The sequence below is a fragment of the Desmodus rotundus genome, chromosome 3, assembly GCF_022682495.2.
Source record: "Desmodus rotundus isolate HL8 chromosome 3, HLdesRot8A.1, whole genome shotgun sequence".
NCBI classification, from domain to species: Eukaryota; Metazoa; Chordata; class Mammalia; order Chiroptera; family Phyllostomidae; genus Desmodus; species Desmodus rotundus.
This window is the reverse complement of record NC_071389.1, coordinates 164,353,322-164,366,779: the sequence shown is the minus strand read 5'-3', so window position 1 is coordinate 164,366,779 and position 13,458 is coordinate 164,353,322. Positions and strand designations below refer to the sequence as shown.

Genomic DNA, 13,458 nt, shown 5'->3' with positions numbered 1-13,458 from the left:
CTTCAGGCTCTGGAAATCTGAAAACACTAGTTCTGGAGTTAACTATCCTCAACCCCCAACCACAATAAAATATCAGCAGGAATTAGAGAAATGGTAACCAAATACCATCAGCAGACACTGACATTTTCTTCAGGATTAGTCATGGAACTGGTTTTAGAAAAAGCAAAGAAAGCTTACTCACATCTTGGCTCAGTCCTGAAAAGGTTTTCTGAAGCTCCTTGGCAAACTCTAAGTTATGTAGCACTTCTTCATATTTCTCTACTGCTTCCTACCAAATAAGAGAAGAAAACACCAATTCTGTTAATTTCTAAGTACAAATATGTCAAAATAAGTGTTTCTTAAACACATAAGAGATTTAAGACTTTATGAATCAGCCATTTCCTATATATAATAAAAAAAAAAGTAGCCCTGGCTGGGGTGGCTCAGTAGATGGAGCGCTGGCCTGAGAACCAAAAAGGTCACCAGTTTAATTCCCCATCAGGGCACATGCCTGGGTTGCAGGCCAGGTTCCCCAGTTGGGGACCTGCAAGAGGCAACCAATCAATGTGTCTCTCGCACATTGATATTTCTCTCCCACCCTTCCTCCCTGACTTCCACTCCATCTAAAAAGTAAATTTTAAAAAAGTAGAAAGAATTTTTAGACATTACATAAAGTTAAATTTTAAAATTTAATTTTATACTAGAAATCTGAGCCATAATAATGATAATAAAAATAATAGGGCTGAGTCCCTATCGATAAAGTCTAAGGGGACTATGAGTTTTAAGATCACTGAACCAACAGGATTTCTGTTAATATTCCTTTACTACTCAAATATTTATACAAGTAGCAAAATGAAGATCACAGACATGAATAAGCAGCTTCAAGAAACTTATACTATGTGGGAGTTCTGGCCAAGATGGAGGCATAGGCAGATATGTTTCTCTTTCTCACACAACCAAAAGAAGGAAAACAACCAATTTAAAAACAAAAACAACCAGGACTGCCAGAAAATCGAACTGTATGGAAGTCCAACAACCAAGGAGTTAAAGAACAAACATTCATCCAGATGGGTAGGAGGGGTGGAGATGGACAGCCAGGGCAGAGAAGACATGCAGCAAAGCAGCAGCAGACAGACTGGGCAGGCAAGGCTATGGCTGGCCGACCTGGTGGTCCCACATTCCCATGCAGATAAACCTGAAGGAACAACTGAGGATCGAGACAGACTGAGTAATCCAGGGTTCCAGCATGAAAACTTCTGACTATAAAAATCTGTGGGGGTTGCTGCAGCGGGAAAAACTGCCAATCTCACAAGAGAGTACACTGGAGGGGCCTATGGAGTCCTAAAACATACAAAAGCCCACCCGCCCAAGAAATCAGCACCAGGGCAGCACCTGAAAGGGCACAATTCACCTGTAGGAAGCAGGGGAAGTGACTGAAAGCCAGCAGAGAGCTGAGCAAGCAGCACTGTTCCCTACACAGGATCACAATACAATGAAGAGGGTTGTCCCCATCCTGGCGAATACCTAAGGCTCTGCCCCTTACAATGTAACAGGTGCACCAAGACAAGAAATATAGCCCAAATGAAAGAACAGATCAAAACTCCAGAAAAAGAACTAAGCAATGAGGAAATATACCACCTATCAGATGCAGAGTTCAAAACACTGGTAATCAGGATGCTCACAGAAACAGTTGAGTACAGTCACAAAATAAAGGAAGTGAAGGCTATATACAAAGTGAAATAACGAAAAATACACAGGGAACCAACAGTGAAGGGAAGGAAACTGGGACTCAAATCAACAATTTGGAACAGAAGGAAGAAATAAACATTGAACTGGAACAGAATGAAGAAACAAGAATTCAAAAAAATGAGGAGAGGCTAAGGAGCCTCTGGGACAACTTTAAACGTTCCAACATCCGAATCGTAGGGGTGCCAGAAGGAGAAGAGGAAGAGCAAAAAATTGAAAACTTTCTTAAAAAAAAAAGAAATGAAGGAGAACTTCTCCAATCTGGCAAAGGAAACAGACTTCCAGTAGTCCAGGAAGCTCAGAGAGTCCCAAAGAAGTTGGACCCAAGGAGGAACACACCAAGGCACATCATAATTACCTTACCCAAGATTAAAAATAAGGAGAGAATCTTAGAAGCAGCAAGAGAAAAGGACACAGTTACCTACAAAGGAGTTCCCATAAGACTGTCAGCTGATTTCTCAAAAGAAACCTTACAGGCAAGAAGGGGCTGGCAAGAAGTATTCCAAGTCGTGAAGGGCAAGGACCCACATCCAAGATGACTCTATCCAGCAAAGCTTTCATTTAGAATGGAAGGGCAGATAAAGTGCTTCTCAGATAAGGTCAAGTTAAAGGAGTTCATCATCACCAAGCCCTTATTACATGAAGGGACTTATTTAAGAAAAAGAAGATCAAAAATATGAATAGTAAAATGACAACAAATTCACAACCATCAACAACTGAACCTAAAAAACAAAACAAAACAAAAAGAAACTAAAGAAACAACTAGAACAGGAACACACTCACAGAAATGGAGATCACACAAAGGGTTATCTGTGGGGAAGGGGAGAGAGGAGAATGCAGGAAAAACTACAGGGCATAAGAAGTATAATTGGTAGGTACAAAATAGAGAGGGAAGGTGAAGAATAGTATAGGAAATAGAGAAGCCAAAGAACGTATATGTACGACCCATGGACATGAACTAAGCAGGGGAATGCTGGAAGGAAGGGGGATACTGGACAGAGAGGGATAAAGAGGAGAAAAAAAATGGGAGAAGTGTAATAGCATAATCAATAAAATATTTAAAAAAAGAAATTTATACTATGGTAGAAGAGACTTGTAAACAATTACCTATAACAGACAAGATTAAATTAGACTGTGACACAAATATTAAAATTTAAAGGGGCAAATTTACGTAGCAGCATTATTCATTGTAGCCCAAAACAGAAATAACCCAAATATCCAGCAACTGGTAAATGGGTAAATAAAATGTGGTATAACCATGCAAAAAATACCCTACTCATCAACAATAAAAAGAAATGAATTATTCAATATGCTCTAATACAGGTGAACCTCAAAAGACATAATACTAAGTCAAAGAAGCCAGATGTGAAAGAAATACACAGAAAAAAAATCAAATTTATAGAGACAGAAAGCAAGTAAGGGCACAAAAGAGAACTTGGAGGGGTTATAAAAATGTCCTAGAACTGAATTGTTGTGATAGCTGCATAACTCTACAAATTTACTATAATTCATTGAATTCTACAGTTACATTGGGTTAATTTTTTGGTATGTATAGGATACCTCAATAAAATTGTTTTTTAAAAATCTGATAATACTAAGTCTTTACAAATATATAAAGCAATGGGAACTCCTATTTACTAACAGTATTAGACTAAATTGGTACAATAATTTTGGAAAATAGTTTGGCATTTTTACCTATGAAGTTCACTATTATGTATATACCTGGAAAAAATTTTGCACCTGTGTCTCAATAACACATGTAAGATCGCTCAAAGTAGAATACCAAAACATGGTAGCAAGCAATTCAGACATCCATCTACTTTTTTAAGGATTTTATTTATTTTTAGAGAGAGGGGAAGGTAGGGAGAAAAAGGAGGAGGGAAACACCAATCGATATGGGCCTGGACTGGGACGGGAGCCTGCAACCCAGGCATGTGAAGTGACCGGGAATCGAACTGATAACCTTTCACTTTGCAGGACAATGTCCAATCAACTGAGCTGCACTGGTCAGGGCTCAAACATCCACCTACTTACAGACTACTACTGAGAAGAGAAAAGCAAATGATACATAGCTGCTTACATCAACATAAAAATCCTGAACATGAGTAAAAAAGGCGCATTCCAGAATATATAGTATGATAGCATTTATGGTAAGGTACAAAAAAGCAACTCTAACAGATTTAAGGGCAACACACAAGTGCTGTTAAAAGCAAAGTAAAAGGGGAAAAAAGTTCAGGGTCAAATTACAGGAAAGAGGACTAGTAAGGAGCTTCAATGGTCTTAGAATAATGCACTGGGAAAAAAATCACAGCCTTAAATATGAATCAGTTGGGGGAGAGGAAGGAAATGAATTAATCACTCAACTCAGAAAATAAAGCAAATAAACCAAGAAAAGCAGGAAGATAAAGGAAAAGAGAAAAAAATAAAATAAGTCTAAAATCTGGCTTTTTTTTTAAACCACTACCTAACTTAAGAGTCAACTGAGGAAATACAACCATACAAAAATTAGAAACAGAAATACAAACAGAATTCTATTAAAAAATTACTTTGCCCCAATATGTGCCAATAAATTTTTGAAACTGGATGAAATAAGTAAATTTCAAGGAAAAGTTTTAAAAAGTTGACTCCCCCCCAAAATTTAACCTATCAATTTTCAAAGAAAAAAAATAGGGAATATTACCCAAAAACTCACAGCTCCTCAAAAGTAAAACATGCTCAGATAGTTTCATAGAACAATTCGACCAAACTTTAAAGGCCATGCATTATGCAAGCACCGACATGATAGTAAAAGAAAGGGGAGGATAAGTCGGTAGGAGACAGCGAATTTTTAGAGCAGTGATAGTATTTCGTCCAATACTGTAATCGTGGACACAGGCCTTCACACATTTATCCAAACCCAGACTACACAACACCAAGAATAAGCCCTAAATGTACACCATGGACTTGGAGTGACAAAGATGTGTAAGCACAGATTCAATTACAGCAAGTGCACCACTCTGGTAAGGAATGCTGGTAGAGAAGGAGGCTGTGCAAAAGCGGGGTTGGGGTATATGAAATTCTCTATACATTCTGCTCGATTTGGCTGTGAACCTATAACTGCTCAAAAAAGAAGGTCTGGTTTTATTTTAAATAAAGGAAAAAGCAAAAAGTAAAGGCCCCAAAAGTATGTATATTAAGCCAAGTTTTATAGAAAATGGAAAAAAGCCAGAAGAATATGTTTATATAGGCTTAAAGAAACTGAACAGATTTGTAAGAATCTATTAGCAACCATTATTTTGTAAGATCAAAACTGAATAAATGAAGGAGTGAAAAAACTATCTTTTTTAATATTTTGTAATTTCTAAACTATGTGAATTATTAGCAATTTTTAAACCTAAACTTAGAGCTTCTTAATTAAATACTACACTACTGAGAGCTACTATCTGAGAGGTCAGATTATAGAATTTCTGCTTCTGACTCATCTGCATTTTCTAAATTTCTACCTTAAACATTTAATACTTGTATGTTATTTCTCAAAAGTACACAAACCATATGTTTAATAACATCTAGAAACCTAACATTGCATCAGTTTATATTTTAGTAAATCTCCATGTAACAATCCATATGCCTGCTATATACTACACACTATCTTAAGTACCAGAAGAACAGCAGTGAAGGGACAAAATTTCTAATGGAACTCTGTAAGGGAAGGAGAGAGAAATGCAATTTTAGTTTGTCAGAGAAGCGCTTCTAGGAAGAAAGCTAAACCAAGGAAAGTAGCTAAGGATTATGAATGGGAAAATGGAGGTATAGTGTTGTCCGGACAGGCCTTATACTGAGATTACCTTCAAATAAAAAGCTGCAGGAAGGTGGGAATTGAGCTATTTAGACATGGGGGGGGGGGGGGGGCGGGAACCACCGCAGGCAGTAGAAACAGCACACATGCAGGAGCCCTGAAGTGGATGTGTGCCTGCAACGTCTGAGGAACGGCGAGAAGGCGAGTAACGGGGAGAGACAAGTGTAGGAAAGGCAATAAAGATGTGAAAGAAGTGGGAGCATTTTACAGGGCTTTGTAGGCCATAGTAAGGACCTCTGTTGCCCTGATGGGAACCCATGGGGACTTCTGAGCAGAGCAATGGCCATCTGACTTGCCTGTGAACAGGATTACTGAGGCTACTATACTGAGAGTAGACTTGAAGAGAGAGGGCAGAACAACCTGTGAGGAAGCCATTACAGTAATGCAGATGAACGATGATGTGGCTTGGACCAGGGTAACAGAAGCAGAAATGTATGAAGAATGGTCAGTTCCTAAATTTATTCTGAAGGTTGAACTGATCAAACTTGCCAGTGGGCTAGATGTAAAGTATAAAGAGAACGATGAGAAATTCTCCCAGGTTTTATGGCAACTCCATGCTAAACCATCAGGCCATTCACTGACATAGCTGAGACTAAAGGGGATACAGGTTTTGGGGGACAGAGTGAAATCAGATGTCAAATACGCAACTGGACATAGGAATCCAGAGTTCAGAAAACTAATCTATTGGCAATATAAAGTTGGCAGTTGGCAGCATATTTCTCAAAACAGAAATCGGGGTTAATACTACAGAACAACAAGTGGTTATGGAGACAGTAAAAAAATATCAAGACTAAAGTTTGCCTGGCTGGAGCTCTGAAATATAGCATGTCCTTGACATTTCTTAGAGTGCTAGCATGAGAATCACCAAACTCCCCACCCCCATCTCCTATATCCCCCCCCAGGTAAACAACACTGCCACAATAGAACACGTTCTTCAAGGATATTTACACAGAGAAAAGCTGTATCCCTTTAAAAGTCACTGAACAAACTGTGACTACTTGAAAACAAAGCCGTGTTGAAATGCTGGATGTCCAGCTAAGTCCTCTCACCAGCTATGTGAGCACATCATTCTCAGAGCTCACACAATTCAAATCTGTGCCTCAGCAAAATTGTAATTTACTGCATCGCAACAATTCAAGGCCAGTGAAGAGGAGTCAATGTGGCAAGGGAGAAGTCCTTGTAAGTCAGTGTCTATGATACACAACCAAATATCCTCGTTGAAAAAAAAGACAATAGATGTACAAGCTATGGCAAGTAACTTTTAGATTACTTTGTCCCCTCTTAGCCAGGAAATGTGATCAAAACGGCAAGCATCAATGAAACTTTTTGTATTCCCATATTGCAAAGGCTCTCCTCCACCAAATTAGATATAATTTGCAATTACCAGGTATAGACAAGTTAAATAACATTTTTCAAAGTTATAAATAGTCTAATATTTATAGTAAGGTTTTAAAAAAGGCCACATATCACTCTTCTTTTTTGGCCTATCAATCTTTGGTCTCATAAAGTGTAGCTGCAGTTTTATTAAGAAAAGGAAACCAGCAAGCCTGACCAAAAATTATAAAATCACTTACCAATTGGTCTGGATTAAGTTGCTCTCCATTTTTCAGGCGATCCTTGTAATCTTCCAATTTGAGCTACAAAAGAGAGACTTATATCTATTATAGCCTGATACAAAATTCTGAAGCCAATAAACTAACTACTAGGCTTTACTTCTTATGAAAACAAAGTTCTTAAAGTAAGCTATCAATCTGCACAAGTACCATTTCACTACAAAGCAGGCAGCAACTGAGTATGTGAGTTCCAGTTAGGGGGGAAAAAACATTATACACATTAACATGAGTCTGGAATTACAAAAGTTAAGTAACAGAACCCTTTTCTCGTAACTGTTTCTGTATATACTTAGACTACAAAGACTTAACTAGTCAATCATATGCCCTTAACCGTGGGGCGCTCAGTCAGGGGCAGCTTTGTCCCCAGGGAGATCTGGTGATGTCTGGAGATACTTTTGGTTGTCACAACTTGGGGGATGGCAGAAAGATGCAGTATTACTGGCATCTTGTGGGTAAAGATCAGGGATGTTGCCGAACATCCTAAAATGCACAGGATAGCCACACAGAACAAAGAATTACCCAGCATAAAATGTCAACAGTGCTGAGACTGAGAAACCCCGCTCTAACCTCATGCTTAAACCATTAGTTACCTGTTGATTTACGTGGCATTAGTTGGATAGGAAACTTCCTAATGGAAGTACAGAAATCTAAAATATCTTTTCTAACATTATAGTAGACTCAAACTAAAGTTACTTTTTATATTAAATTTGATATTTAGTAAACACAGTTGTCCCCATAAAAATGACAGGAGCCACAATGTTTAGGCTCCTCCCACTTGACTTTACAGTTTTAAAATGCTTTCCTAGAAGCCTGTAACAAAAGCTTTGGTACTGTCAGGTATTCAGAGGCAGAACAATTAAGCCTGAGGGTGTAAGTTCACGTGTACTACTCGTAGTTCCTCCACCTTAGTTCCTCCACCTGGGGGAAGACTTTAATGAGTCTCCATCAGTAGATCCTGCCCTGACTAGTTTCCCATCAGTGGCAGGGGATTTGTGCTGACCCAGGCACCCTCCCTATCACACTTGTGATCAACTGTGATTAACTGTATGCATTCCAAAGACAACTGGTGACAGCTTGGGCTACAGAGAAGCTACCAGTAACCGGCCCTTCTTCACTACCTCCCTGTGTATATTTTAAAAAAAAATTTTAAAGAACACTTTTTTAAAAAACCAAACTCTTTAAAAAATCTTTTCAAGCTCCTCCATGAAAAGCAACTTTCCTCATATTTAACTAGATCTTGGCATAAAAATATTTAAGAGTTCCTAGGTCAGAGAGTTAATGACTCACCTTACTATCACAAGCAAAGAGATTCGTGACACTACAAAGCCACCAGCAGTACTGCCTCACGGGCTACATGACTCAGGAAATGAGGAACGGTTTGGGTCTGTACTGTACCGTTAGGCTGACTACAACCCGAGTCCCGTCACAAGGCTCCCTACAATGCTTCCGCCTACCAATCTTAAAACATCACCTGGCAACACAAAAACTGGTGCTAAAACATTTCTGGCTCCACCATCGTTAAAGCTTCCAATGACTGCAGCACCTACACTGCAATATCGGCTGCTGCAGAAAGTCACAGGGAAACGAGCTAAAACAATCAGGCAATCTATGAAAAGAAGCATTAATACTTACACTCAAGGAATTAATATGGCTTCAAGTAGCTAGTTTTTCAAGTATTTCAATAGTAGCATGCATAAATTTACTATGAAGAATATTTTCATTTACTTATGCTGACAAATCAAACAGAAAACATTTAATATATCTAATATTTGGCCTGCTTGTATGTTTTTGGCCAACTAAAGTTAGTTAAACCGTTAAGAAGTAATCTATGAGCCCTGACTGAACGCCAAAATGTCAGTTCCTTAACCCTTATTTGAAATGGTGCATACATCTGGCTGGGGGGGTGGGGGGTTGGAGGAAAGTTACCTTCTTTTTCTCAATGTTTCTAATTTTGTGTTTAAGGCATATGAGTCCATTATCAATATAGGTCTCATATGCCTGAGAAGGAGAGGAAACAGAACTGAGAGGAGACTGCAGGGGGCTCATGGCCCGCTGGCTTTCCCCATGCTGAGTGTGGTTCACTTGGGGCTTGGCTGACTTCATATTCCCTTCTCTTCCCTCCTCTGAATGGCCTGAAGGTGACTGGCAACCAAAAGGAGATGAAGACAGCTGCACCATTGAAACAGTGGATCCTGAAGGAGGGAAGGAAAAAAGTTAACTATCAAAGTAAACTAAGACTAGAGGGGCACATCCAGGCTTTAACTTCCCTGAAAAATCTAGGCCCACTCACTCAAAACTGTCTTTCACGGAAGCGAGCTCAAAACCCAGGGGTGTTTTACAGAGCAGGCTTCCACCTCACTACCTGTAATGCATCAGTGCCAAAGACTAGTGCCTTTACGTAGGCAAAATCTACAACATGGAAAACGTTTCCAGAAACTTAATTTCCCACATACGGAGGAAGAACTGCTAGGCGAGCCATGACTTCAGAGCTCCTCTTCTTATAACAGTAGTCTGCAGCTCAAATAATTTCTATGGTCAGGTCATGGCACAAAAAATAAGCTTCCCCCATTGGGACCTTAAGGCAGCCATTCCAACCTCTTTACATTATCCCTCACCACCAGCCTCAACCCCAATCATCAACATTTTTTAAAAGTCCCGAACACAGAATTTTTTTTGGAGCTCTCACCCACTAACTGAAAAGGGGCTTCTTGAACAAGAACGCTAACTTCCCTTTGCTCGCCCTGGGGTCTACAAGGCAAGTGTGTCTGTCCCTACTGGACATTTGTAGCGAGGTACTCTCTCAAGCTGCGAGCGCCCCAAGCTAGTTTTCTGTTCTCTTTTAAACTAACCCATAACCACCCACCCGCAACGGGCTTTAGGGGTCATCGTGGCGAGCCTGGCTCAGCCCTGGTCGGTGGCCCTCGCACACCCTTCCCCCCGCGCATCGGAGGTACCCATCCCGGCCCCTCTTAGGAGCATCCCGGAAGGGCGGACACAACGGGCCCCAGGCACATCAGCGCTGACCCCAAATCCCCGCAGGGGCCGTCGCGAGAAGCGCCTTCTCCACCCAGCCGGCACTGGGCGCCCCGAGGGCACCCACCCCTGTCCTCCCTCAGCCCTGTGGACGCCGAGGCTTTGGCCGGGGCCACTTCTGCAGGTACCTGCTCAGGGGAGGCGTACCTGGAAAACAGCTCACCGGCCACCAGCCCTGAGGGACCCGCCCCAAGGACGCCAAGCCCTCCCTCCCGCTCACCGCAAGGGCGGCCGCCCAGCCCAGCCCACCCCCGCCAGGCCAGCCGCCTCCTCGAGCCGCCGCAGCCCGGCTTCACCTCCGCAGGCCACCGAGGCCGCTGCGGCTGCCGCAGCCCGGGCCCGCCTTCGAACGCGGTTGGGAGCCAGGAGAGCTGCGGAGGTGGACGGGCGACACCCCGCCCTTGCGTCTCCGCCCCGCTCGCGGCGCCCGCAGCGCCCCGCCGACTCGGCGCTCTCGCCCAGACCAGCTCCTCTCGCCGCGCGCGGCTTATATAGGCGCGCTCCCCCGCCCGCGCCCGCGCGCGCCGCCTCGGGCGGCCCGGCACCGCCTCTTCCCGGTGCCCCAGGCGGGGCCGCGGCGCGCCTGGGCCTGGGGAGGGGGCGCCTGTTCCGGGTCCAGCTGCGGCGGGAGATCGATCGCGGGAGGGCGCGTTCCCCGCCGCGGTTGCGCAGAGCGAGGGGCGCCTGGCGGGGCCGGTGTGACGCGGGAAGCCGACCCGCCGAGGACCCCGACGCCCCGCGGGACCGTGCTGATTGCAAACAGTAATAATTGCCTGTGCGGCCTTGAGCAGGTGATTTCGATCACTCGAAGAGGGCCGCGTGCCCTTCGTGGAATTGCCAGTTAAACCGAGCTTGAGCCTGGGGTCGTTTAGATGGGCACTCTGGAAATGCAGGGGCGCCTTTGCCCCCCACCCCCTCACTCACCCCCGTGAGTCCGTCCTTCGAAGTACGTTGGGGAAGATCCACGTGTCTAAAGAAAAGGACTCAGCCTGTGAGAGCGGAATGCCCCAACATTCCCATAAAAACGGAGTGGGTGACTCCGCGACCTTCAGTAATGCTAGTGTTTATTTAAGGCTGTTTTATTCGCAGCTTTGAAACAGGAATTCGTTGGCACTCAGAGAAAACAAAAACTGATAAAAATCCTACAGTTGCATACAATAAAGAAAAAAGTCTGGAAATACATCAGTGTTTCTGAAGGAAGACATGGTGTTTCTCAGACCAAACAAATAAAAGGAGGAAAAACAAAAAACAAAAAACCTCACCACCCAGAAATACTTCGGCCCCAACGTGTCCAGCTGTTACACAAACAAAATTATTTTAGTTTCTGTCCGTGAGACTGATAAAAATTATTTAAAGTAGAAAGAGAAGAACAGAGAAAACTGAGAAATGTAATCAAGGAAACAAAGGTGTCCAATTAAAAAAGTGTTGACTGAGCCCACACAAAAATCATCATGATTTTTAACGATTCTTGATACAGTATTTCCCAGTTATTATGTGTTCTTTTCAGTCCCTAATGATATAATATACTTCAATGTTGCACTTTTGCTTTGCATCTCTGAATCCTATGAGTTCTTGAGGACCAGGAAAATACTAGATTGTTGATTTGTTTCCCCGTTTATAAACCAAAAAAAAAAAGATACCGAAAATGAGTGGAGGAAGGCTATACCTTCATCCTTGACGAAAATCAAAACAGTGGGCATAACTAAAAAAAAAAATAGCGAAGGACACACGTCTTCGTCACTGAGTAGGTACAAAGTTACAGCACAGGTTACGCCTATTGTAGCCAGATTTAATAATGAATCTAAAGATGCTATTTTAATCCTATTAATTGCCTTCTGATTGACCAAGAAAAAAAACTATCCCTTGGGTCATAGAGACCTAGCCATAGATCCTAAATATTCCACTAAATAGAAAAATTCTGAATAAATCTATACAGATTTATTTCCCAGCATGGATTCAGAAAATCAATCAAACAGAATGCAAAAGCAAAAAATAAATTTCCGGCACAATAAGGTAGTCTGTATAAGCATAGCATGACATTTGTAAGAGGTTGCACATCAGTAGATAATGTTGCAGCAATGTCTTCTGAAAAAAAAAAATTAAAAAGGGGATTCAGAAAAAAAAAAAAAGCTTTCCTACTAGAGAAGATCTTTAAAACCAATGCATCTGGCTCACTTTGAAAGCAAATCCACCCCCCCACAATTTTTATTTGTCAAGGGTTTTGTTTATTTCCTCTCCCCATCTCCCTACTTTCTACAGCACCTTGATTTGTCCTGCCAACTGTGAGGTAGTATCTGTGGAAAGCCTCCAAGCTTTGCAAGGAATGACTATATTTAAAATGATAAAAGGTGTTTCAAATCAATGTGGGAAGAATACAGTCACTCATTCAACCGATATTTACTATTATATGTCAGTTACCTCTCAATAAACCTGGGGGAGAGCAAATATTCATAGGGCACCGACTATGTCGTAGACGATAGGGATATAATGGTGAGTGAGACAAATATCGCCCTGTCTTCATGGAGCTGAGAAGGAATTCAATAAAAGCTACAGGAATAAATAGCAGAACCAACAAACTCAATAAAATAGAAAAATAAAAATACTATTTATAATGGATGGCTTGATTTCTGTAAAAACAGCCAAACTATGCATCCCTTGGAAATGAGAGGGTTTTAAATACGCATTATCTGGCAAACGTATGTTCCTGCAGAGATGGCTGTGCTGTCATCGCTTAAAATTGATGTAACCCCATGTTGCTGAAACTGGAAAGATTAATTCACCAAAAGATGTTGCAGCTGGTAGCATATGAATGGAGATACGAGGAATTATCTTAGATATTTTGTTATGAGAGGGAGAAATCTGCTTCTCAGTGGCTCTACAATGCTTTGTGGAATGTCGCCACACACACAACAAAGAGAAGGGACCAAGAAAACTAACGAAAAAGGTGTGAAGGATAGAGATCCCCTGGGAACAGTTAACATAATAAAGTTGTGTTGAAATATTGCACTTTCTTATACTTTCAGATTCATGGGATGTCTCTTCACATATTGAGGAGAGAAACTTATGAAAGTACAGGACTGACCAATACAGACTTCAGGTAGGAAAAAAAGTTGCCATAATAGTTGAAAGCATTTTTAAGAGAATTCCTGTCACTTCTAAGATTATTATTTTTGTGGGCTCAAATTTTTCATAAAATTATAGTGCCATATCCCCAGTGGATTTGTTTATACTGTTTTTCTTGTATTGGAGTTA

General features: G+C 41.6%; 1 protein-coding gene across 13 annotated transcripts in view; it reads right to left on the bottom strand.

Annotated features, from left to right (window-relative positions):
• Nucleotides 1–10,664, bottom strand: part of CAPRIN2 (caprin family member 2) — a 39,564-nt gene extending 28,900 nt beyond the window's left edge. For 8 of the 13 annotated variants that reach the window (XM_053921677.1, XM_053921671.1, XM_053921678.1 and 5 more), the window contains exons 1-4: nt 10,503–10,664; nt 9,100–9,365; nt 7,135–7,197; nt 182–268 (exon numbers count right to left, since the gene is read on the bottom strand). In XM_053921677.1, coding sequence (XP_053777652.1) covers nt 182–268; nt 7,135–7,197; nt 9,100–9,351 — 402 coding nt within the window. In that variant the 5' untranslated portion in view covers nt 9,352–9,365; nt 10,503–10,664. Of the gene's footprint in view, nt 1–181; nt 269–7,134; nt 7,198–9,099; nt 9,366–10,426; nt 10,435–10,502 lie in introns of those variants that run through there. The other 5 variants (XM_053921667.1, XM_053921676.1, XM_053921670.1 and 2 more) reach the window with 2 other exon arrangements.
• Nucleotides 10,665–13,458: the final 2,794 nt, after the last annotated feature.